Genomic DNA, 26,502 nt, shown 5'->3' on the forward strand with positions numbered 1-26,502 from the left:
TCCTTGTTTGGTTTTTCGAGGTGTAGTGTCTCACGCCCAGGCTGGCCTTAAACTCACAGCAACCCTCCTACCTCTGCCTCCCAAGTGCTAGAATTAAAGGTTTGTGCCACCGAGCTCAGCTTCTGTTCTGTTTTTATGTAAGATTTTTCTTCAATATTACAGTGTCCGACCACCTAAGAAAAGTTGGAAGAAGATTTTCAACCTTTCAGGAGGAGAGAAAACACTCAGCTCATTGGCCTTGGTGTTTGCTCTTCACCACTACAAACCCACTCCCTTGTACTTTATGGATGAGATTGATGCAGCTCTTGATTTTAAAAATGTGTCCATTGTTGCATTTTACATATACGTAAGTTTAAGAGTGTTTTCATCTTGGAAATTTTAGTTTGACTTTCAATTTACAATTGGGATTTTTTTTGGGGGGGTGGGAGGGATAGTTATTCATTTTGAATTTTTCCCCATCCTCTAAATTTCATGTCCTGTAACATCAGAATTGAAACTTCCATTTGAACCAAATATTTCCACTTTGGAGAAGTAAAATAGATAATGCAAATTCATAGTAGAAACCCATGTGTTTGTGTGGTTTTTTATTGTTTCCATTAGGCTACTAGGTAGTCATACTACTAAAAATAAACTGGTCCTCCTCAAACTGAGTTTCATGAATTATTCATACTATCACAACTATGCATAGTAATTGTCTGTTGGACCTAACTGAAAACTCAAAAACTATGGGCTTAACATTTTAATCATGTGACTTACCTGTTTCTCTTTTAATATTTCTAACTTCTCTCTTTCATTTTAGGAGCAAACAAAAAATGCCCAGTTCATAATAATTTCTCTTCGAAATAATATGTTTGAGATTGCAGACAGACTCATTGGAATTTACAAGACATATAATATAACAAAAAGTGTTGCCATAAATCCAAAAGCAATTGCTTCTAAAGGACTTTGTTGAACTTTATATTGAAGCTTCTTCAGATTGCACTGGCTTGTAGATTTGGGGTTTCAACTTGTAAAGGGTGATTTTAAATTGTGAAAATAAATTTCTCTATGCATGATAAAAACTGGTGTCTGTTTTATGCTCTTAAATCATGGTGGCTAAGAAGGTATTCCGTATGCCCATTTTTAGATCATTAAAGGAGGGGTTTGTTTTGCTAGTTTGGTGCTTCTTTTAAGACATTTCCCTGTGTATTCACATTGGCTTCAAAGTGGCACATGTATTTGAAGTTCAGTTCCTATAACAAAAGGCCCTGGCTCACCCATTCCCTCCCTCTCTTTCTCTTTCCTCTCTAAATGTCAGGCTAGAGAGAAAAATAAGGTCCATGGATGGTTGAGTGACTTGTCCTTAGCTCCAGGTGATTGCCAGCAGTATGTTAGGGGGGAAAGTATATTAGGGCTGGAGAGATGGCTTAGCAGTTAAAGCGTTTGCCTGCAAATCCTAAGGACCCAGGTTTGATTCCCCAGTACCCATATAAAGCCAGACGTACAAGGTGGCACATGTGTATGGAGTTCGTTTGTAGCTGCTAGAGAGTGTGGGACACCAGTTGTCTGCCTCTTTTAATTTTTTTTTTTATTGACAACTTCCATAATTGTAAACAATATCCCATGGTAATTTCCTCTTTCTCCCCACTTTCCCCTTTGAAACTCCACTCTCCATCATTACCCCTCCCCCTCTCATCAGTCTCTTATTTTGCTGTCAGGATCTTTTCCTCCTATTATGATGGCCTTGTGTAGTGTCAGGCACTGTGAGGTCATGTCCAGGCCATTTTATGTCTGGAGGAGCACCTTGTAAGGAGTCCTACCCTTCCTTTGGCTATTAACATTCTTTCTGCCACCTCTTCCACAATGTACCCTGAGCCATGGGAGGGAAAACACCCCTGATACTGAAAACCTACAACAGATAGTCATGAGCCCTAGGGCCCGTCTGCTGGTGTCTGACTAAATGTACTATGCTCACCAACTGCCCAGTAAGCACGCCCCTTAATGTTCATACCCACATATTAATGCTACTCTGACTTAGTTGTTATTCGAGGTAGGGTTTCACTCTAGTTTAGGCTGACCTGGAATTCACTCTGTATTCTCAGGGTGGCCTTGAACTCAGTAACCCTCCTACCTCTGCCTCCTGAGTGCTAGGATTAAAGGTGTGCGCCACCACACCCAGCTTACTCTGTCTTTTGATTAGAGAACTTTCTCTTTTCAGATGGCAGTGACCTTGGGGTGACTCAGAAGGCACCATGGTGCTGAGAAGTGATGACAGGAGTGCTCAGCACTGAAATGTCTGCCTCTTTCTGTCATAAAGTATGTTAGTTGAGAGACTAAGTTCTAAGATAGATGTTATTCAAGTTCAGCATAACTTAATGGATATTTTACCTATACACTAATAAAGCATGTCAACTGATCTTGATTTAATTCATCAGGCATTCCACATATTTAATCAATCCATCTGTTACATAATAAAAATGTTAATAAACCCCTCAGAATTTACAGGGATGAGAATTTGAATGTCATGAATTTACAACTTGATGTGTTTGACTTTAAAAGTTACTTGTGCAGTAGACTAAGTATCTGAACTACCTTGTAGGTCAAAAATAACCCAGTATACTTTTTTAAAACCTAGTAAATGTAAATTAACATGTCTTGACTATTTGCAGCGTAGACATTCACATGTATAGATGCACTTGCAGGTACATGGCTTACATCTGTGTTCTTCCTCTTGCTCATCAGCATGTTTCCTTGAGGGTGTCTCAAAATATGGGACCAGTAACCCCAGTGATCCTCTGGTCTCCCATCACAGGAATGGGATTACAGATCTGCATAGCACCCAGTTGTTGATGTGTCCTGGGAAATCAAACCCAGGGAGTCTCAGGGCCTCATGCTTACAGCAAGAGTTCTCACCTGAACCATCTCCCCAATCCCCAAATGGATATTTTGGTTTGCTTTGTTTTCCTAGGTAGGGTCTCTAGCTGAGGCTGACCTGGAATTCACTTTGCAGTCTCAGGGTGGTCTCATACTCTCAGCAATCCTACATTTCTGCCTCCCAAGTGCTGGGATTAACAGCATATGCCACCATGCCCAGCAGATATTTTAAGATTTTAATTAGAGACAGACAGAATGGATGCACCAGGGACTCTAGCCACTGCAAACAAACTCCAGATGCATGCGCCAACATGTGCGTCTGGCTTACATGGGACCTGGAGAATCAAAACTGGGTCCTGAGGCTTCACAGGCATGTGCCTTAACCACGAAGCCATCTCTCCAGCCCCCCTCCCCATGGATTTTTAATGTATTAAGAATATTACGCTATTAGAAATAAGCAATCACTTGGTTTTCAAAAGTAATGTGAATGTTTCGAGGCCACCCTGAGGTTCCATAGTGAATTCCAGGTCAGCCTGGGCTAGAGAAAAAACCAAAAAAAAAAAAAAAAAAAAGTAATGTGAATGGCAAATCTGCATAGGTTGTACAATTTCAAGGTATTTATCTTAAGTCAAAAATGCCTCAATTTGTTGGGCATAATACAAACACACTATATGGTTGTTTAAAATCAAGATTACAAAAAAGAAAATACAATTATGAAGCCATTTTTCACTGGTGTGAAGTGAATAAAAACACTGCAATCTAGTAACCAGTCCAGAACTCAGTGCAATTTTCAACTCAAAGCAATGTCCAGCCAAGCCATGGAAATTCCAAAGCTACCACTTGAAGATTTTGAGCACCTTAAACCACTCAATGCAGATAAAATACCAAATTTATTAAATGTTTTGATACAGAGAACTCAATTTTTTCCAAGGTTATATACTTTGAATTATACAATCTTATCTTCCTGTAAGAAATACAAAAAAATAAAAATAAAAATCAAGTTCTCTTACCCCACTTCTCCCCAGAAGTCTTGTCTACTAAGACATGGCAAGAATATTAATGTGACGCCTGCAAGGTGTTAACAGGCATACTCCCTGATTTTGAGCCATAAAAGTGAACAGAAGTGTGACTTAGCATCAATCTTGGCTTGCTCATAGTCTTAAAGCACATGAGAATAATACATGAGTTCTCTCGCCTGCTAATGTCACTGCATTACTATTTCCTTGTCTACGAAGAGGTTAGGATCCCTTTCCAAAAAAATGCCTTAGAAATAGTCACTAACATGCATGTCTGTCTTAAATTTATTTTGAAAGAGCACTTCAATGATACAACTTCAGGCAAATTAGTATGTTTTTCTTTTTTTAGCAGTTCATATCTCTACCTCCATTATACCCTTTAGATGTTATCACAAAATCATTGTGCTGGCTGTAACCAACCTAAATGGCATGATCTTAGTAATAACATTTGACAGGGAAGGCCTCAGCAGTTTTTGCTCTCAACACTTTAATGACTGTAAGACAAACAGTATTATTTCCTAATCTGACACAAGTCTCTGAACCTACATAGGCTTCTAGAATATTTAACCCACTTGTGGTTTCTGGAAAACAGATCGGTTTGAGCAATGGATGTCCTACTGGAAGCATCACAACCATACCATAGGAAGGGAACTGACTAAATGAGCTCTGGTAACTAGTTAATTAAAGATCAGCCAGGTATAGGGGCTCACACCTGTGATCCTAGCAGTTGGGAAGGTGACAGGATTGCTGTGGCCTTTGCAAACAAAAATCAGAAGAATATGTAATGCTTCAATATGGAGAACATTTTAAAAGACAAGTTTTAAGATACAGTTTACATAAAGCTGGGTGTGGTGGTGGCTCATGCGTTAGTCCCAACACTCAGAAAACTGAAGTCGGATTCTGAGTTCAAGACCAGCCTGAGGCTACAAAGTTCCAGGTCAGCATGGGCTAAAGTGAGACCATGATTCAAAATCTTGAAGTACCACCAACATGATTATTCTAAGTTTCATGACTTTTATCCATGAATCGGTTTGACACTACACAATCAATGACTTAATTTTTGTTTTATAGTTCTAGAAATAGCATGCTAAGCAAAAGCTCTTATCAATTAGCTATGTCCCTAGGCTCTCAACATTTGATTTAGTTGGCCAATTACTTAGGTTTTGCAATGGGATCTCACTATGAGCTGACCTTGAACTCCTGACCTTGCCACCTCCCAAGTAGCTGGGGCATCACCACACTCTGGTCCTAAACAGAGTCTTAGATTAATGACAAGTATTAGACATTGTTCCCTAGTGCCTAGTTAATTCACAAGTAACCTTGCTTGGAATGAATGCTAACACATTAGGTATGTCAGTTGTATTTGGTCCAAAAAAAAAAAAATCTTTTATCCTTTATCCTGCTTGGGTTTAAAAAAACAAAAAATTTTTACCATAGTTATCCACATAATCAAAAGCTGCCCACCTCAAAATAAAGGTGTATGCACTTTGAGGATTTTATCATCTTTTTTATAAAATATTTATGAGAGGAAGAGGCAGATATGAGAATGGGCACGCCAGGGCCTCTAGCCACCGCAAACAAACTCCAGACGCATGTGCCACCCTGTACATGTGGTTTTACATGGGTACTGGGGAATCAAACCTGTGTCCTTAGGCTTCACAGGCAAGTGCCTTAACTGCTAAACCATCTCCCCAGCCCTTCTCATCTTTTAATCTAAAAGTTTCATATAAATAACTGCAAAGCCAGCCACTGTAATATACTGGTTAAAAAACTGGTAAAAGGATATTTTAATGTCAAAGTAGCACTATCAAAAATGAGATAAACTGGGCATGGTGGCACTCGCCTGTAATCCCAGCACTCAGGAGGCAGAGGTAGGAGGATCGCTGTGAGTTCGAGGCCACCCTGAGATTACATAGTGAATTCCAGGTCAGCCTGAGCTAGAGTGAAACCCTACCTTGGAAAAAAAAAAGAAAGAAAGAAAAAAATGAGATAAGGTATTCAAGTAATTTTAATTTTCTAATAATATGATAATCTGAATCATCTTTCAGATATCTCCTCATCTCTGTTATACCATTTCTATTGAACCATGGAATTTATATTTATATCCAACTTTATACTAAAGTTTAATTTGCTACTTATGCTACCCTTATTTCTCCATTTAGCAATAGTTAGCCTCTGCTATACAGACTAAGCCCAGTTTATACTTAAGTTTTCAGTGAGAAACTATTTTCCACATGAATTCCTTTAATAAATAAAAGGCATGGCATAGTATATTCTTAATATCATAGAGATTATTAGATAAACTTTGGTAAACAGACAGAGAGACTTCATAGAAACATATGGAAGTGATTTCATTTAAGAAGGTTATTATGTGTTGGTTGAAAAAGAGTATTAACATTAGTATCACTGAAATTAGTGTGACTATAACAATGTTTAAAATTTTAAAAAATTCAACTTCTTTTTCATCTTTATCAGGCCAGGAACAGGGCATCCTTTTAGAAGAAATTTTCATGGCAGGAATGACAGCTTTCCTAATTTGTCCAATTTCTGTTCTGCTCCAGTCTTCTTTTAATACTTTGCTTACTCGAGGATAAATTTCCACAGGCTGGACTTCAGGAAGTGGCCTTTGTTTCAACATCTGCACTCGCTGGCGGACATCATCGATTTTTTCAAGAAACTGAAGGGGAGATTCTTCTTGTAAAGATGTGGTCAGTGTCATCAACTCAAGCTGTTGCTCTCTTATTTCTTTTACTCTTTCAATTTGTGGGCTATATTCTTGATTAATCAGGTTGCCAACATCACAGAGTGCTGTTAGGAAAAACTTCTTTTTCTGTTCTAATATATCACTAAGTTCCTTAAAATAATGGAGGACCACTTCCTTATCACCTTGGACCATTTTCTCAGAGTGAGACTTTTGTTCTTCTAGCTTTTCAATGAGACGAGTGATATCTGTCCAGTGTGTGTCAGTTAACTGTTTAAGCAATTTTTGAGGTGTGTCCTTTTCTTTCAGATATGCACTTTGAAGGTCATCTATAGGATGACCATGATGTTGACCTATAGTAAGGCAATGACCACAAACTAATTTTTTATCTAGTAGACAATAAACATTTAACGGTTGCCTATAATGTTCAGGGCAGGTGACGACATCCGGATGGTCTTCTTGCTGATACTTTTCAATGATTGCCCGTAATGCAAAGTTAACAGGTAAAGATTCGATACCGGTTGAAGCAATTTCAATAGTACTTCTGCAGTTAGGACATTTGAGGGGAATCCGCAAAGGTCTCCATATATAAAAGTTACCAGATGCCTGAAGAACATTTTCCAAACAATTTCTACAAAATGTATGAGAGCATGGCAGTACACGAGGATCTTCAAAAATACTGTAACAAATGGGACATGTTAATTCTTCTTCAAAATTGTGCATTTCCTGTCAAAGACAAAAAAAAATATTTAAGTCTACATGTACATCTGCATATGTGATTAAAGTATTAGGTATTAACCTCCAAATTGTTGGTTTTGTCATTAAAAGGACAACTAAAGTATTACTAAGGTTTTTCTAAATCTATCTTTTTTTTTTTTTTTATTTGAGAGACAGAGAGTAAGAAAGGGGAGAAAGACAGAGATTGAAAGAGAGAATGGGCATACCAGGGCCTCCAGCCACTACAAAACAAACTCCAGATGCATACACCTTGTGTATCTGCCTTAAGTGGGTACTGTGGAACTGAACTTAGGTCCTTAGGCTTTGCAGGCAAACACCTTAACTGCTAAGCCATATCGCCAGCCCTTTAATAAGATGGGTTTTTGTTTGTTTTTGGTTTTTCGAGGTACAGTCTCACTCTCTAGTTCAGGCTGACCTGGAACTCACTATGTAATCTCAGGCTGGCCTCAAACTCAAGGCAATCTACCTATCTCTGCCTCCCAAATGCTGGGATTAAAGGCGTGCATCACCACACCCAGTTCTTTAATAAGATTTTTAAATGAAGCTTTCTTAGTAATTCAACATACAATATATAATACTGAGTAACTGGTAACTTTAAGAGCTTATTCCTTTAGAACCTAATTAAGTTGTGATAAAATGTTTCAAGTTAGTATTTAAAATTGTTTATGTAATGGAAGACTAAAATACAGGGTTCTACTGAAGTCCACTTAATTATAATTACTATAAGCAATAAGATACTAAGATACTAAAACCAAAACTGTACATACAATGAATAGATAAGACTAAACAATTACTTTACATAATATTATGTTAGGCTTAGCAAAATTACTTTTTAAAAAGTGATCACAGGGTAGCCTTTAATCCCAGCACTCAGGAGGCTGAGGTAGGAACATTGTCATGAGTTCAAGGCCAGCCTGGGATATGGAGTGAGTTCTAAGTCAGCCTGGACTAGAGTGAAACCCTACTTTACAAAAAAAGAAAAAAGTGGGCTGAAAGTGGGCTGGAGAGATGGCATAGCAGGTGGCACTTGCCTACAAAGTCAAAGGACCCAGGTTTGATTCCCTAGGACCCAAGTAAGCCAGATACACAAGGGGGCACACACATCTGGAGGTCATTTGCAGTGGCCAGAGGCCCTGGTGCTCCCATTCTCTTGCTCTCTACCTGCCTATTTCTCTCTCTCAAATAAATAATATAAAATATTGTTAAAAGAAAAAAGTGATCCCAGGTAGCTTAATCAAAGCTTTTTATTGCTTTTTGGCTATTTTATTTTTTGCTTGTTTCTTTAGGCAGAATTTCACTATATATCCCAGGCTCTTCTAACATATAATTTGTAGCCTCAAACTGGCAGTCTTATTGCCTCAGCCTCCCAAGAGCTGGGAGTGAGCTACCACACTGAGCTGAATCATAGGGTTTGTTTTTTTGTTTTGTTTTTGTTTTTTGGTAGAAGGGTCTCACTGTAGGCTAGGCTGGCCTCAAACTCATGGTGATCCTCCTACCTCAACCTCCTGAATGCTGGAGTCAAACACATAGGCCACCATGCCTGGCTTTCAATCACAGCTTCTTAAACAAGTTATGCATTTAGTTTCTGTACAAACTTGCTATAAACTTCTTGCTGCTTGAATTGGAATAGGTAAGCACAAGATCACTACAGAAGAATTAACTTTTCTCTCTTTCTTCCCCTCTGTTCTCTCCCCTTTTTCTTCTATGATGTTAGGGAATGAACCCTGGGCCTTGTACATATTAGAAAAGTACTCTGCATCCCTAGACTCAGATCTTGACTGTAATTTTCTAAAGAAATTATTTAAACTTTGAAGATTTGGACAGGAAAGTAATTTTTAATTTGACATTGCAATAAAACTCAGTTTGAATGAATTATGAGTTGATTATGGTGACTGAAGTACTAGCTGCATGTTTCAGTAAAAAGCCAAAACACTAATGGAAAAGGAGATAAACATCAGCTATCTTTCCTCCATTAAATATCTTGATGAGTGTTTCACTGGGACAGAAAGAAGCCCAGCAATAGTTCAGAAACTCTGACCTCTACCAAACTACAAGGATTTCCTACAGTAGCCAACAAGTTTGCACCTACGACCTCATTCTCAAAGCAAGCCAGTCTTCTGACTGCCTAGCCTTTTTCAAAGGAAAACCAATTTACAACATCACTGTTGTTTAAAGAACCTGAACCTAGGGGCTGAAGATGGTTCAGTGGTTAAAAACACTTCTTCACAGAATCTCCTAACCTATTCAAATCTCCAGTACCCACATAAAGCCAGATGCACAAAGTGGTTCATTTGGGTTTGGTGGGCTCATACATACACATATTCATTCTCATTCTATGTCTATTTCTGCTCACAAGAAAAAGAAAGATAAAAAGGAGAGAGGGAAAGGAAGAAAGAGGAAGACAGGCAATGGACTAGAGCAATGGCTCAGCTTTCTGAGAAGCTTCTCTTTTTCAGATGTTGGTACTTCTGGGATGACTGAAAAGGTACCACAGTGCTGAGAAGTGATGGAGGACAGTTCAGCACTGAAACATCTCTATCACACTCTCCAAGTCTCAAGGTGCATTGTGGAAGAGGTGGTGGAAAGAATGTAAGAGCCAAAGGAGGGGGAGGACTCCTTACAATGCACTCTTCCAGACCCAAAATGGCCTTGATATACATAACTTCACCTTACCTAACACTACCTACACAAGGCCATCAAAATAAGAGGAAAACATGATGACATCAAAATAAAAAACTGATTGAGAGAAGGGTTATGATGGTGAGTGGAGTTTCAAAGGGGAAGGGGAGAGGGAGGGAACTACCATGGGTTATTGCTCCAATTAATGGACACTGTCAATAAAAAATATTTATTTGAACATTGAAGATTTAAATACAAAAATGTTGCAAGAATAGTAAATCCTTATATACTATTTCTCAAGGCAGGTTTTTATTTATTTATTTGAGACAGAGGAAGGGGCAGAGAGAATGGGTGTGCCAGGGCCTCCAGCCACTGTATCTGGCTTATGTGGGTACTGGGGAAATGAACTGGGGTCCTTAGGCTTCACAGGCACTAAGCCATTCCCCCAGCCCTCAAGGCAGGTTTTAATTATTTGAGAGAGAGAGCGTAAGTTGGAGGAGAGGGAGAAAGAATGAGAATGTGCAATCCAGGGCCAGGGCCTCTAACCACTGCAAAGGAACTCCAGACATATCTGTTACCTTGTGCATCTGGCTTATGTAGATACTGGGTCCTTACGCTTTGCAAACAAGAGCCTCAACTGCTAAGCTATCTCTCCAGCCCTCAAGGCAGGTATTTTTTTTTTTATTTATTTACTTATTTGGTTTTTCCAGATAAGGCTTTGTTTTAGCTCAGGCTAACCAGGAGTTCAGTATGGAGTCTCAGGATGGCCTTGAACTCATGGGCATGAGCAACCATGTCTGGCCATGGCTTTTTTTCTTTTTAAGGAATAAATGTTCTTTATATAGCCTAGTTAATGTTTAAAAAGAAAAATAGCTTGGTTTTATTTGTCAGCTAGTCCAGACAGTAGCAATAGTTTTTTCTGAATGTTACTCAAGATGATTCAGTTCACACTAGTGTGCTTTTTATTGGGGGGGGGGTGGTTAATAACATAAGACCGCATTTACCAAAAATAAAACATAGGCAAAACTAATTTGCAGTTGCAAAAGTAAGGATAGTAATACTTTCTGGGGAAGAAAACTGCTAAGACAGGGGCATGAAGCTATGGAGTATTCAGAATGCTGTTTTGATCTGAGGGTTGGTGAAATGAATAAGTTTCGTTCATACAAATCCTTATTTGTGGCCTCTTCTCTATATGTGGTATATGTAGTTTTAAAAGTTGGTGCCATTTTTGCTGGGCATGGTGGCAAATACTTGTAATTCCCATACATGAAAGGCTAAGGCAGGAAGACAGCCCCAAGTCTGAGACTAGCCTGGGCTAAATACTGAGAACCAGGCTGTGATGATTTTATATTGACTGCCAATTTGACAGAACCTAGAACTACCTGTGAAGGATTAGCTTGATTAGGTTAGCCCATGGGCATGCCTATGAGGCATCTTGGTTAAGTTAATTTAGGTGGGAAGATCCCACCTTAACTGTGGGCAGCACCATTCCATGTACTCCTTTTTTTTTTTTTTTTTTAACCCTAAAGAAGTAATGTTTTGCTTATTTTGTGACAGTCAAAAGGACATGCAGGGGCTGGAGAGATGGCTTAGCGGTTAAGCGCTTGCCTGTGAAGCCTAAGGACCCCGGTTCGAGGCTTGGTTCCCCAGGTCCCACATTAGCCAGACGCACAAGGGGGCGCACGTGTCTGGAGTTTGTTTGCAGAGGCTGGAAGCCCTGGCACGCCCATTCTCTCTCTCTCTCTCTATCTGTCTTTCTCTCTTGTGTCTGTCGCTCACAAATAAGTAAATAAATAATTTTTAAAAAATTTAAAAAAAAAAAAAAAAAGGACATGCAGAAGATGGGCGTAGTGGCACATGCCTTTAATCCCAGCACTCGGGAGGCAAAGGTAGGAGGATACATAGTGTATTCCAGGTCAGCCTGGGCTAAAGTGAGACCCTACCTTGAAAAACCAAAAAAAAAAAAAAAAAAAACAGGACATGCAGAAGTTTAGCCTTGCCCCACTTTCCTTATGGTCAGATTCTCTTATCTTGTAAAGTGTGAGTTGCCCTTTTTGTACAAAAGATGATTTTGTCTACTTGTAAGTGAATGTAACATACTGTCAATTTTCCTTGTTTGAATATAGAATTATAACACTAAACAGTGTGTACATTTCCAGAACCTTGTGTATATTTCCAATGAATTTTTTGTAAGCACACTTGTAACCATATGTATATAATTAACAAACCTGTGTATGCTTATGCTGTGCAACTATGTTTTGTAACTCTTGTGTAGATTGTCTCAAAAAAAAAGACTTGCCTAATAAGAGGGGGGAAATGATGACAATAAAATAGAAGGGAGGTCAGTTGGGCATGGTGGCACACACCTTTAATCATAGCACACAGGAGGCAAAGGTAGGAGGATCGCTCTAAGTTCCAGGCCACCCTACAGTAAATTCCAGGTCAGCCTAGGCTAGAATAAGAGCCTATCTCAAAAAAAAAGATAGATAAAAAGTTAAAAATTTGGGGGGGCTGGAGAGATGGCGTAGAGGTTAATGCCTGCAAAGCCAAAGGATCCCAGTTCACCACTCCAGAACCCATGTGAGCCAGATGCACAAGAGGAAGCATGCATCTGGAGTTCCATCTACAGTGGCGAGAGGCCCTGGCATGCCCATTCTTTCCCTCTCCCCCTTTCCCCCCACCTCTTTCTCTTTCTCTCAAATAAATAAATATTTTTTTTAAGTTTAATTTTTTTAAGGGGGGGCTAGAGAAGTGGCTTAGTGGTTAAGGCACTTGCCAGCAAAGCCAAAGTACCCAAGTTCAATTCCCCAGTAACCATATAGAACCAAATGCACAAGGTATGGAGTTTATTTGCAATGGCTAGAAGCCCTAGCATACCCAATCTCTCTATATATATCAGACCTCACACACACACACAAATATATAATTTTAAAACTTTTTTTTATGGAGCTCAGTGGCAGAATGCTTGCCTAGCATGTGCAAGGCCCTAAGTTCAATCCCCAGCACTACCAAAAGAAGGGTTTAAAAAAATATCACTTCCTATCCTGCTGTTTTGAGAAATTTTCTTTTTCTAGCTCAAGGTCAGGCCTTTCTGCTCCTATTATCTTAGGAGCCACACCTTTCTCCCATATGTTCATGAAGGGCTTCCCAGTCTACTTTGTGTTTCTGTGGCTTCCCCTGTCTCCTAAAAACCCTGTGTACAGGGCTGGGAGGATGGCTCAGGAGTTAAAGGCAGTTGGCCTGTGAAGCCTGTCATCCCCAGTAAATCCCTAGTACTTGTTTGAAGCCAGGCGCACAACATGGCACAAGTGTCTGCCCTCCCCCTCTGTCAAGTAAGTAAAAAATAATAAACTGCCTTACAGATTGAATAAAATAAATAAATAAATAAATAAAAACATTTTTTAAAATAAAAATTTTTCGTTGTTGTTTTTGTTTAGTTTTCAAGGTAGGGTTTTGCTCTAGCCCTTGCTGACCTAGATTTCACTATGTAGTCTCAGGGTAGCCTCAAACTCACCACAATGCTCCTGCCTCCCAAGTACTGGGTTTAAAGGCGTATACCACCATGCCCAGCAAGATTGTGTGTGTGTGTGTGTGTGTGTGTGTGTGTGTGTGTGTGTGTGTGTAAAGCAAAATAAATAGGGGGCTAGAGAGAAGAATCACAGGTAAGGCATTTTCTTACAAAACCTGACAGCCTGGGTTTGATTCCCCAGTACCCACATAAAGCCAGATGAATAAAATAGCATAAACATCTGGAGTTCATTTGCAGCAGCAAGAGGCCCTAGCACACCCATTCTCATTCTTCTCTCTCTTCTTGCAAATAAATAAATAAAAATATTTTTAGGGCTGGAGGGATGGCTTAGCAGTAAGGCATTTGCCTGCAAAGCCAAAGGACCCTGGTTTGATTCCTCAGGACCCACATTAGCCAGATGCACAAGAGGGCACATGCATCTGGAGTTCGTTTGCAGTGGCTGGAGGCCCTGGCGCACCTATTGTCTCCCCCCCACCCCGCCTCTTTCTGTCTGTCTGTCACTCTCAAATAAATAAATAAAAATAAACAAAAAAAAATTTTAAGTAACTAACTGTACTTTTTAAACCCCGTTAGAGCTGAAGAGATGGCTCAGTGTCCAAAGGCACTTGCTTGCAAAGCCCAACAGCCTAGGTTTGAAACCCAGTATTCATGTAAAGCCAAATGTACAAAGTGCAGCAAGTATTTGGAATTCCTTTGCAGTGGCAGGAGGCCCTGGCATGCCCATACTCACTCTCTTTCTCTCTTTTTCAAATAAATAAAAATATGTATTAAATTCTTTTAAACCCCTTGGACATTTTAGCTGTTGGCTCTTTATCTTAATCATCATCTACCAAATTCTTACTGTCTCTCAAGTCTCCATGTGAGACTGCTGCTTCCCCAAATTAGGTCCCTTTGTGAATTTAACACGTAGTAGGCATTTACTCCCTACTGGTTGAATGAAAAACTGCCTCTTAATAGAGATTTTTTTAATAATAAAATCTCTCTTAGAAACTGTAACTCTTAGAAACTCCATTCCAACTGACAATACTCAGGATCCATAATGAGCAGCCAAGTTGTGCATACCGTGACTAACCTTGACCTACATAAGAATCCAGGAAACTAGTAATTGGGCAAGAGTTCAGAAGATGACAGTGCAAATAAATTCAGGTGGATGTATGTTGGGAAGCCTGTATCACTTTACTCCACACTTCTAGAAAGCTCTGAAGCCATAAAACACAAGAAAAGCAAACATGCTTCTCAGAGTAGGTCAATGATATTAGAATGCACAATGAAGACTACAGACCAGCTCTCCGCAAAAAGTATTTTAGCAACAAATATGCATCCAATCCAGATTTAATAATATTGTTAATTAATGTGTAAGGAGAAAAATTACAAGGGAAATAAGATTGGGAGATAGTTACTACATATATGTTCAATTGCTGCAACATTAATTAAAATTTCAAAGTCCTATTTCATACTTATCAAACAGCTAGGGAGGGCTGGAGAGATGGCGCAGCGGTTAAGACACTTGCCTGGAAAGCCTACCAACCAGGATTCAGTTCCCCAGTGCCCACATAAAACTAGGTGCACAAAACGGCGCAAACATCTGGAGTTCATTTGCATCATGAGAGGCCCTAGTGAGCCCCTTCTCTCTCCAAATAAATAAAAATATATTGTTTTAAAAAGCAAGGGATCAACCCTTGAGAATCCACTTAGGGACCCGATAGCTTAGCTTTCTTTTAAAGAATATAGATAATAATTTAAAGAAAATGTTATGTTTTTCTAGGATGAGCCATATTAAATTCAGCTAAAGCTAGAACAATTCCAGCAAGAAAACACTAGACTCTAGAAGATGATAAACCAATGCCTTCACGATTCTTAGGGGAAAGAGGAAGGAATGAAGCTTCCCTAATGGTAACCTAAAACTCTATCCTCAGAAAAAAATCATTTTGATATAAAGATAACTGGACATGAAAGCTCTCAAAAAGAAATCCCTCCCAACTCTTCCAAAAGACACTAGTGCAGGCAGAAAAGCAAGACTCCCCACTAAAACAATGCAGGAGAGATTCCAGGACAGCTGTGGAAAAGGAAGACAAAGCCTAAACGGATGTCCTTATACACATAAGTGAACTGAGAGAACCTTCATATGTCTGAGGATGGAGAGATGGCTCAAGTGGCTAAAGGCTCTTGCTTTCAAAGCCTAATGGCCTGTGTTCAATTCCCCAATACCCATGTTGTGTTGCAATCAGGTTCACACTGCTGATAGAAATCACCCAACCAAGAACAGCTTCTGGGAAAAAGAGGTTTATTTTGGCTTAAAGGCTCAAGGGGAAGCTCTACGATGGCAGGGGAAAACGACAACATGAGCAGAGGGTGGACATCACCCCCTGGCCTACATAACATGGAACATAGCAACAGGAAAGTGTGCCAAACACTAGTATGGGGAAACTGGATATAACACCCACAAGCCTGCCCCCCAACAATACACTGCCTCCAGGAAACGTTAATTCCCAAATCTCGATCAGCTGGGAACCTAGCTTTCAGAACACCTAAGTTTATGGGGGTCACCTGAATCAAACCACAACACCATGTAAAGCAAGATTCACAAAATGGGGTCTCTGCTTGCAAATAAGTAAATAAAATTTTAAAACGTTCATGTGTCTGAATATATTGAGAGGTAATGAAAACATTATAACGGATAAAATCATGAAATGGGAGTAAATACTATATAGGCCACTTCATATTAACATATTAGTAGACACAACTCCAGGAGTACATTAAAATACTGTGCCATGACTAGGCTGGAGGTGTAGCTCAATGGTAGGGCAAGACTCTGAGTTCAAACTCCAATACTAAAAAAGAATAATAATAATCGGGCTGGAGAGATAGCTCGGCAATTAGGCATTTGCCTGCAAAGCCTAATAACCTGGGTTCAATTCCCCAGTCCCCACATAAAGCCAGATGCACAAACTGGTGCATACATTTAGAATTTCTCTGCAGCAGCTAAAGGCACTAGTTTGCCCATTCATTCATATTCTCTCTCTTCCTCTCTCTCTCTCTGCAATTTTTATTTATTTTATTTATTTATTTTATTTTGGTTTTTCGAGGTAGGGTCTCACTGTGGCTCAAGCTGACCTGGAATTCACTATGTAGTCTCAGGGTGGTCTCAAACGCATGGCGATCCTCCTACCTCTGCTCCCTAGTGCTGACAAATAAATATTAAAAAAAAAAAGGGGGGGGCAGGAAAGGTGGCACAAGCCCTTGGAAAGCTGAGGTAGGAAATCACTGTGAGTTTAAAGCCAACCTGAAACTACATAGTGAATTCCTGGGCTAGAGTGAGACCCTACCTCCAAAAAAAAAAAAAAAAAAAATGGTTTGGGGCTGGTGAGATGGCTCAACAGTTAAAGCTGATGGCCTGGGTTCAATCCCCCAGTACCTGCCTGAGTAAAGCCAGAAGACATACAAAGTCGCACATGCATCTGGAATCTGTTTACAGGTGCAGGAGGCCCTGGCATGCCCATACTCATCCTCTCTCATTTCCTCTCTGTCAAATAAAGTCATTTTTTTAAAACGATGTTGCTGGGCATGGCAGTGCACACCTTTAATCCCAGCACTTGGAAGGCAAAAAGGTAGTAGGAGGATCACTGTGAGTTCAAGACCAGCCTGGTACTACAAAGTGAGTTTCAAATCAGCCTGGGCTAGTGTGAGACCCTAACACATTTTTTTCAAATAATTTTTTTTTAATGTTTATTTATTTGCAAGAACAGAGACAGTGAGACAGAGAATGGGTGCACCAGGGCCTCTAGCCACTGCAAATGAACTCCAAATGCATGCGCCACTTTGTGCATCTGGCTTTAGGTGGGTATGAGAAATTGAACTCGGGTCATTAGACACTGCAGGCAAGTGCCTTAACCACTGAGCCATCTCTCCAGCCCATATCACACAATTTTTAAAAAACTAATAAACGGGTTTTTACAAGCAATTAGTGGTTGCAAGGGGAGGAAGAGATTTTCTTCAATGGTAAGTACAAATGCCCCTATAAAGAGGCCTTCACTCATGCTCTTGTAAGCAACCCTACCACTCACTAGGTCACCAAAATGAGTGAGAAAAGAAAAATGACAACAAAGGAAGACCACTTGGGGATGGAAACAGTGGGAGGGATGAGGGGATTAGGGTAAATATGAACAAAACATACAATGTACAAGAACTGTCTTGCCTATTACGCAGCTGTTCTTTACAATTTTATTTTTATATATTAGAGAGAGAATGGGCATGACAGGGCCCCCAGCCACTGTAAACGAACTCCAGACACACGTGCCACCATGTGCAAATCTGGCTTACATGCATTCTATATAATAGAACCTGAGTCCTTAGGCTTCACAGGCAAGCACCTTAACTGCTAAGCCAACTCCAGTCCCCAAATTAATTTTAAATCAATTTGCATTATTTTATGCTCTTAAAAAGCAAAAAATGAAGCCGGGTATGGTGGTGCACACCTTTAATCCTAGCACTCAGGAGGCAGAGGTACAAGGATCGCCATGAGTTTGAGACCACCAAGAATACATAGTGAATTCCAGGTCAGCCTGGGCTAGAACAAGACCCTATCTCAAAAAAAAAAAAAAGAGCTGGAGAGATGGCTTAGCAGTTAAGGCACTTGTCTGCAAAGCCAAAGGATCCAGGTTTAATTCCCCAGGACCTACATAAGCCAGATGCACAATGGGGCACATGTGTCTGGAGTTCATTTACAGCAGCTGGAGGCCCTGGCATGCCCATATTCTCTGGGCCCCCTTTCCCTCTCATAAAGAAATAAAAAATAAAATGTTAAAAAAAAAAAAAAAATTTACAAAGCAAAAAATGAAAGTAAACCATGTAAAATGTATTTTCCTCCACTGAGCATAAGCTAAAGTAAAAAATTGATATTGCTAGGCATGGTGGCAAATGCATTTAAGCCCAGCACTAAGGAGGCAGAGGTAGGAGGATCACCACGAGGTTGAAGCCATTCTGAGACTACATAGAAATTCCAGGTCAGCCTGAGCTACAGTGAGACCCTACCTTGAAAAAAACAAAAAAAAAAGAAAAAAAAATGATATTTAGCTCAAGGTATCCACCTACTTGCATTAGAGAAAGTCACCAAGAATTATTTGTTCTGGGGCTGAAGAGCTGGTTCAGTCGTTAAGGTGTTTGCCTGCAAAGCCTAATGACCCAAGTTCAATTCCCCAGTACCCATATAAAGCCAGATGCACAGTGCTGCATTCACCTGGAATTCATCTGCAGTGGTTAGAAGCCCTGGTACACCCATTCTCTCTCTTCTTTCTCTGTCTCTCTTTTCACTCTCTCCCTCTCTGCTTGCAAATAAGTCAATAAAAGTTTGTTTGTTTCTTTGTTTTTTGGTTTTTCAAAGCAGGGTTTCACTCTAGTCCAGGCTGACCTGGAATTTACTATGTAATCTCAGGGTGGCCTCAACCTCACAGTGATTCTACCTCTGCCTCCCAAGTGCTGGGATTAAAAGGCATGCACTACCATGCCCAGCTCAATATTAAAAAAAAAAAATTAAAAAAAAAAAAAAAAAAAACTTTTAAAGGATTGCCCTGAATTTGAGGCCAGCTTGAGGCTACATAATGAATTCCAGGTCAGCCTGGGCTACAGTGACACCCTACCTCAAAAAGCCAAAAATTTAAAAAAAACTATTTTTTTCTTAATTTTAGAAACAGAACTAAATTAGCTATGTATAAATCACTTCACAATTTTCTTGTGTTAAGTATCAAAAACACTTATTTTTATAAACATTTTTGTGAAGTCTTTCATTAGACTCATTCTCCTGTGTAAATTATTTTAGAGTTGTTGTTTTTTTTTTTTTGTTTTTTCGAGGTAGGGTTTCACTCTAGCTGAGGCTGATCTGGAATTCACTATATAGTTTCAGAGTGACCTCAAACTCACAGCCTGGAGTGCTGGGATTAAAGGTGTGTACCACCATTCCTGGCTCTAAGTTTTAAATTAATAGTGGTTTACTGTCTTTCATCTCTAAGCATGGTTAAGAACATTCATTATTTTTTTTCTTGTTTTTTTTGAGATAGAGTCTCATGTAATTCAAGCTATCCTTGAACTCACTATGCAGCCAAGGGTGGCCTTAAACTTCAAATCCTCCTCTGCCACATACCACCTCACTGTACATTTCACAACTTCTGCAAATAAATTATATTTACATATATTTATATATGTAATTATGTGAATATATGTAAATATGTGAATTTATATATTACAGAATTCAGTGACTTACCACAGGACTTCTGGTGAGTCAGCTAATAAGCCTGGGAAAATTCAGGTGGTGCCACCACCCAGTCTAGGGTACACATCTCTGTGGCCCAAACTGATTTTAAAAGAAGTACATTTTGCCGGGTGTGGTGGCACACACCTTTAATCCCAGCACTCAGGAAGCAGAGGTAGGAGGACCACCATGACTTCGAGGCCACCCTGAAACTACATAGTGAATTCCAGGTCAGCCTGGATTAGAGTGACACCCTACCTCAAGAAAACAACAATAAAACATTTTATGCAATTTACGACTTAAGAAATGCCATTCATATTCATTCAAAAGACTTTAAAATATACCTTTGTCAGCCATTATATAAATATATAAAAACTCACAATGAAACCTATTTTGTATAATGTTTATTTTAAAAGACTAAAAATATTTAAATAAAAATATATCTCATGTATAAACATACAGAAATGGCAAATTAGAAAGCCTGTGGTCAGATCTGATTGTAACTTCACCCATCTATACTTTCATATTTATATCAACATGTTTCTTCCCCAAGCTGTAAAACAAAGTGTTACTGTAACTTAACCAGGAACTGACATGTGAAGTTGAGGCTTTGCAGGCATGGTGATGCACGCCTTTAATCCCAGCAATTGGGAGGCAGAGGTAGGAGGATTGCCGTGAGTTCAAAGCCACCCTGAGACTACATAGTGAATTCCAGGTCAGCCTGAGCTACAGTGAGACACTACCTCAAATTTAAAAAAAAGAAAGGAAGGAAGGAAAGAAAGGAGGGAGGGAGGCAAAAAAAGTAGTAGTTGAAGCTTTGACTGATTTTTGTTTGTTTGTTTTCATGGTAGGGTCTCACCCTAGCCCAGGCTGAACTAAAATTCACTCTGTAGTCTCAGGCTAGCATCAAATTCCCAGTGATCCTCCTACTTTTGCGTCCTGACTGCTGGAATTAAAGGGATGCAACACCAAGCCTGGCTTGATTTTTTTATTTTAATATTTTATTTATTCACTTATTTATTTTAGAGAGAGAAAAAGGCAGAATGCGTGAGTATAGGTGCATCAGGATCTCTTTTCACTGCAAACAAATTATATCTATGTGCCACTTTGTGCAGCAGGTTTTATGTAGACACTGGAGAACTGAACCCAGGCTCTCAAGCTTTGCAACTTTAACTGAGACATCTCTCCAGCCCTAATTATTTTTTTTCTATACCTTTCAAAGTGAAAATATATTTGGTGGAAAGCATTCAGCAACATACACAAGTAAGAATTAAATGCAATCTACAAATATACATTTATAAAATACTATTTGTGTGCATATATTCTGATGTAAAGTTTCTGAAAACTTTAAAGGTTAGGTCAGAGGGAGTTGTTTACATTTCACTTTATGCTTCTTTCATAAGATGACAAGTATTTTTAATTATTTATCTGTGTATGAGCACACACTGTACCTGCATGCCACTACAAATGAGGCCCATCTAGCTATACATGGGTGGTAGGAAACTGAATTCAGGCCTGTAGAAATTACCAGCAAGTCATCTCTCCAGCCCCAAAATGGCTAGAATTCTATGCACCTCCAATATATACATATTTTTTCAAGAGACTTTTTAATTTTACAGTAGATCACAGCTGTAAAAATGTACTGAAATTTTTTCATAATCCACTTTGCTTCCCTGAACTTACCTAGTTTGTCAATCTCCTGATTTGGATGCTGAAAATGCTTTATCTTCTCCAAGTTTCCAGATTCTTTTTTGTATTCTAAAATTAAGACAATTTTATCTTTAATGTTCCACATTTATTTTCTCAATAAAAATGTTAAATAAGAACCGGGATGCACACCTTTAATCCCAGAACTCAGGGGGCTGAGGTAAGAGGATCGCTGTGAGTTTGGGGCCACCCTGAGACTACATAGTGAATTTCAGGTCAGCCTGGGCAAGAGTGAAAACCTACCTCAAAAACAAACAAAAATAATAAAGTTAAATAAAAAATGTCTTAGGAATGGCTTTTAGTTCGCTGACTTTGTTTGATATTTCCCCTCTACTTCACTGTCTAAGGTAAGTGGTGACAAATGCCAACACTGATAACTTACAGTAGGTATCACTTGTTTTGAAAATCCCAACAATTCTGTGACACAAAGGACTTCTTACAGCAGCAGCAAGTATCTCATCTAATGAACTCTGGACAACACTAAGCAACATGATGATGGTGAACTAGACATTCATCGTTTCATTTTGTTTTGTTGAAATAGTATCTGCTATGTAACCCTGGCTTGCCTGGGAGTCTGTATACACCTTGGACTCTCCAATCTCTAGCCTCTTCCTCTCCAATCTCCAATGCATCATTTCAGGGATGATCACCACTGCTACAACCGAACTTTTTTTTTTTTTTTTTTTTTTTTGGTTTTTTGAGGTAGGGTTTCACTCTAGCTCAGGCTCTCCTGGAATTCACTATGTAGTCTCAGGGTGGCCTCGAACTCATGGCGATCCTCCTACCTCTGCCTCCCGACTGCTGGAATTAAAGGCGTGCGCCACCACGCCCGGCTTTTCTTTTTTCTTTTTTTGTTTTTCAAGGTAGGGTCTTGCTATATAGCCCAGGCTGACTTGGAGTTCACTATGTAGTCTCAGGCTGGCCTCAAATTCACGGCGATCCTCCTATCTCTGCCACCATGCCCGGCTTAGCAATTGGACTTTCTAGTCACCCGTGAGGCTAAAAGATTTGGCCAGCTCAAAACAATCGATTTCCATCAACATGTTTGCCCATCTCTCGGTTCTGCCATTGAAATGCTATGGGACTCTGGGTAGCTTTTTCCTACTGCCTCTAAACGCAAGCTTCACATCTGTAAAATAGGCATAGCATCTATTGGGAAGTCCTGCGTGAACTTCAAAAAAGCGGCTCAAAATGGCAGTGATCTTCCTTCGCATCCCGAAGATGTGCGCCTCTCCAGGGCTCAACCCACGCGGGTCCCCGTCGCCGTAGCCCTGGGCCACTGCCAGAAGTGCGGTCCGCACCCGGGGAAGGAAGCAGGGTTCCTCAAACCGCGGGGATGGACGCGGGATCCAAGCCCACCTCTGCATCTTCGAGTCCCCAAGCACCCCGCCCAAGACACTCAGCCCGGCAGCCGGGGCCCGGGGGAAGGAGAAAGGCCTGGGCCGTCTCCTCGGTCCCAAAAGTCCGAGGGAGACTCACCGAGCCGGACGGAGAGGCGCGGCGCGGGGCGGCGACTACAGGGCAGACAGCCTCCAGGCACACGCAGAGAGGAGCCGCTCTTCTGAGCTCAGGTCTTCAGGTGCCCCCCGTAGGGGCGGGGCCTCGCGGAGGAGAGGCGTCGCCAAGCAACATTCAACTGAGCGGCTCGGCCAATAGGAGAGCGCGCTGGGCAGCCTTTGAAAGTCAACGGCCGGGGGGCGGGGCTGCGCAGCTCACGGAGCTCGGCGCTTGCGCACTCGCACAGAGCGCGGGCCGCCGTGGAGGAGCGCGAGGCTTAAGGCGGGTGCCTGTGGGCCGAGATTTCGCCTATGGAAGCGGGCTGGCGCCTGGGCCTGGGAGGGCGGGCCGCGGCTTCTGGAAGCGGCGGTGCGGGGCCACGCCTCCACGGAGGATGCTGGGGTTGTCGGCGCTCATCAGTTACCGCTCCGGCCTTGGGCCCCGTCTCATTTCCTCTAGTCTGTCTCAGTTATTTCCTATTTTGTTACTTAAAATCGCTGAGCTCCGTTCAACACTTTTCTCAAATGCCTACGACTTATTTCTAACCACCCTCCGTTCCGAAAACAGTTTAGTACTTTTCATATTTTTATTTCTCGAGAAACTTAATTTGAGTGCACGTAAATCACTGTATTTATTCTGATGCTAAATAAACCTATGAGCTTTGTGTATTGGGCATTACCAGAACATCCAAGACTTAGTAGACTATAGAAAAATAAAATAAAGCAGAAATGAAGACAATATTAGTGGAGACCTCAACGAGCATCAGATGTCTTCATCAATTTAGATACCTCAAAGGTTGTTTATGAAGTATGGATTTTAGTGACTGTATAAAGATGCCCACTATTTAGCTGTTTCTTTTTGTTTATTTTGTTCTGTGTTGTGTTGTCTTTCTGAAGCAGGGTCTCACTCTAGTCCAGGCTGACCTGGAACTTACTGTCTAGCCAAGACTGGCCTCAAACTCAGTGATCCTTCTACCTCAGCCTCCCAAATGCATGGATTGAAGACGTGCACCACCACGCCTGGTCTGTTTCCATCTTACACATCCGTTTTAACCTTAATATACACTTTTATTTTTCAAATATTTTTTTGTTCATTTTTTATTTATTTATTTGAGAGCGACAGACATAAAGACAGATAGAGGGAGAGAGAAAGAATGGGCGCGCCAGGGCTTCCAGCCACTGCAAACGAACTCCAGACGCGTGCGCTCCCTTGTGCATCTGGCTAACGTGGGACCTGGGGAACTGAGCCTCGAACCGGGGTCCTTAGGCTTCACAGGCAAGCGCTTAACCGCTAAGCCATCTCTCCAGCCCTATTAATATACATTTTTAAAACACAAGTCATCCTGATAACTTTTTAATTTCCAGTCAAAACAATCTGTTCCAGCTTTCCATATCAACAAATGTACTACAACTCTATAAAAATTTTCTCTTAAGTATGATTACCTCAACAATTAATACAGTCAAATATTAATGCTTTTGACTATAATTTGCACATGGTATCTCTGTTTCCTTCCTTCAAAAGAGTCACACATATGGCAAGAAAGCAGGTTTTATTTTTTCTTTCAAACACCAGCAATTTTGGGACCGCATAGATGGCTTAGCGGATAAGGTGCTTGCCTACAAAGCCAAAGAACCCAGGTTCAATTCCCCAGTACCCATGTAAGCCAGATGCACAAGGTGGTGCATGCCTTTGGAGTTCATTTGCAGCTGCCCAAGGCCCCATTTTCTAACCACCACCCCCCCCCCCAAACAAATAAAAATAAAGTAAAAAAGCTGCAACTGTTAATGAAACTGAGTAGATGCTTATGAGAAACATAAGGGGAAAAGTACAAAGCCCCAGAATAGAGACAGCAATGAGGGAGGAGAGAGATGTTCTGCTGGGAAAGTTATGGCAACAGAAAGAAGGGCAAATCCTGGGTCAGGTTGGGGGCCTGGGGAGAATGCTGCTAGCCTGCAATTCTGCCTGTGGTGTCTGATATGGGAAGATCTCCAATTAGAGACCACAGGGGCCTACATATCTAGTTCTTGATTCGAGGAGTGACAGGGCAAGTCCTTATCTCAAACGAAGAGAAGGTGGGGGCAAGGGTGGTGGGGGAGAGAAAGGGAGGGAAAGGAGAAAAAAAGTTACATTTGTGCCATGAAGGAGTCTGCTTTAGAGGTTCATAGAGTTCCCAGCCCTGGCAAAGATTTCAGTAACCTACTGAAATGGGATAAGATGATGGCAAAGTAGAGGAGTCTATAAAACAATGCAGGGCTGGAGAGGTGGCTCCGTGGTTAAAGGCACTTGCTTGCAAAGCCTGACAGCCTGGGTTTGATTCCCCAGAACCCATGTAAAACCACAACGTGCCACTTGAACCTTCATTTTGTCTGCAGACACAAGAAGCCCTGGTGTGCCCATTCATTCTTTCTCTTTCTCTCCCTCTCCCCCCCCCCCTTTTTTTTTTTTTTTTTTTTTTTTGCTGTGGTGGTTTGAATCTGGTGTTTCCCATAAACTTAGGTGAGGTGTTCTGAATGCTGGGTTCCCAGCAGTGGTGAGTGGTGATTTGGGAATTAATGCTTCCTGGAGGGAGTGTATTGTTGGGGGCAGGCTTATGGGTGTTATAGCCAGTTTCCCCAGGCCAGTATTTAGCACACTCTTCCGTTGCTACTGACCACCTTATGTTGGCCAGGGGGTGATGTCCACCCTCTGCTCATGCCATCGTTTTTCCTTGTTATCGTGGAGCTTCCCCTCGAACCTGTAAGCCAAAATGAACCTCTTGGTTGGGTGACTTCTACCAGCAATGCAAACCTGATTGCAACACTTGCAAATAAATTAAATATCTTTTTAAATGATTAGGTTTGTGGATTATGACTCAAGCAGTCTACAGAAGATGTTAACCTGGAAAGGAGGGACAGGAGAATTACCACAATAGAAGAGTCAGGGCTTTAAAATCGTTAAATAAGGCTAGAGAGATGGCTTAGCTGTTAAGGCATTTGCTTGCAAATCCAAAGGACCCACGTTCAATTCCCTGGAACCTAAGTAAGCCAGATGTACAAGGTAGAGCATATATGTCTAGAGTTTGTTTGCAGTGGCTGAAATTCCTGGTATGCCCATTCTCTCCCTCCGTGCCCCCTTCTCTCTGTCTGTGCCTCTTTATCTCAAATAAGTAAAAAAAAAAAAAATCTATGAACCATGGGCTCTGGCTGGTAAATCTAAGGCACAGAATTGGGTTACTCCTCCACAATGAGCTATTGGTGAAGGAAAGCTATGAGGTCCCAAAAAACAATATGGACTATTTCCTAAGCATTTGGTTACCCACCATACATAAAGAACAAGAGACCCTGTTGCTGAAGACTCCACAGCTAATGTTTGGGGATACTGAAAGCCCACATGGGAACTGAGAGGAAAGCCAGTCCTTTCCTGGCAAAACCTCATGGCACTGGAAAGTGCTATGGGAGCTGCTGAGAGATGATGATCACCAAGAGCATGAATAAGCAGGGGACCCTACAAGCTGTGCAATTAACAAGCCAGACAAGAAGTATACACCTGTGCAATAGTGACACACAGCCTTTGTGGGTAACCAGCTGCCCTCTAATTTGATATGGAGCCCACACAGTGA

The 26,502-nt window shown here is 40.8% G+C and overlaps 2 protein-coding genes across 3 annotated transcripts in view; one reads left to right on the top strand and one right to left on the bottom strand.

Annotated features, from left to right (window-relative positions):
* Smc4 (structural maintenance of chromosomes 4) overlaps positions 1-1,061 on the top strand; it is a 38,639-nt gene extending 37,578 nt beyond the window's left edge. For both annotated transcript variants that reach the window (XM_045161162.1, XM_045161161.1), the window contains exons 23-24: positions 163-346; positions 800-1,061. In XM_045161162.1, coding sequence (XP_045017097.1) covers positions 163-346; positions 800-952 — 337 coding nt within the window. In that variant the 3' untranslated portion in view covers positions 953-1,061. The remainder of the gene's footprint in view (positions 1-162; positions 347-799) is intronic.
* Positions 1,062-3,724: 2,663 nt separating this feature from the next.
* On the bottom strand, positions 3,725-22,999 carry Trim59 (tripartite motif containing 59). The gene is made up of 3 exons (XM_004652382.3): positions 22,887-22,999; positions 21,384-21,458; positions 3,725-7,296 (listed from the first exon to the last, which is right to left on the bottom strand). Exon 3 carries the CDS (start codon positions 7,291-7,293, stop codon positions 6,082-6,084), a length of 1,212 nt encoding a protein of 403 aa, XP_004652439.1. The 5' UTR covers positions 7,294-7,296; positions 21,384-21,458; positions 22,887-22,999; the 3' UTR covers positions 3,725-6,081.
* Positions 23,000-26,502: the final 3,503 nt, after the last annotated feature.

Source organism: Jaculus jaculus, chromosome 11 (assembly GCF_020740685.1).
Source record: "Jaculus jaculus isolate mJacJac1 chromosome 11, mJacJac1.mat.Y.cur, whole genome shotgun sequence".
NCBI classification, from domain to species: domain Eukaryota; kingdom Metazoa; phylum Chordata; class Mammalia; order Rodentia; family Dipodidae; genus Jaculus; species Jaculus jaculus.

Excerpts from the sequence above, each read along its gene's own strand:
- Trim59 (XM_004652382.3), bottom strand. The coding sequence starts at position 7,293 with ATGCACAATTTTGAAGAAGAATTAACATGTCCCATTTGTTACAGTATT.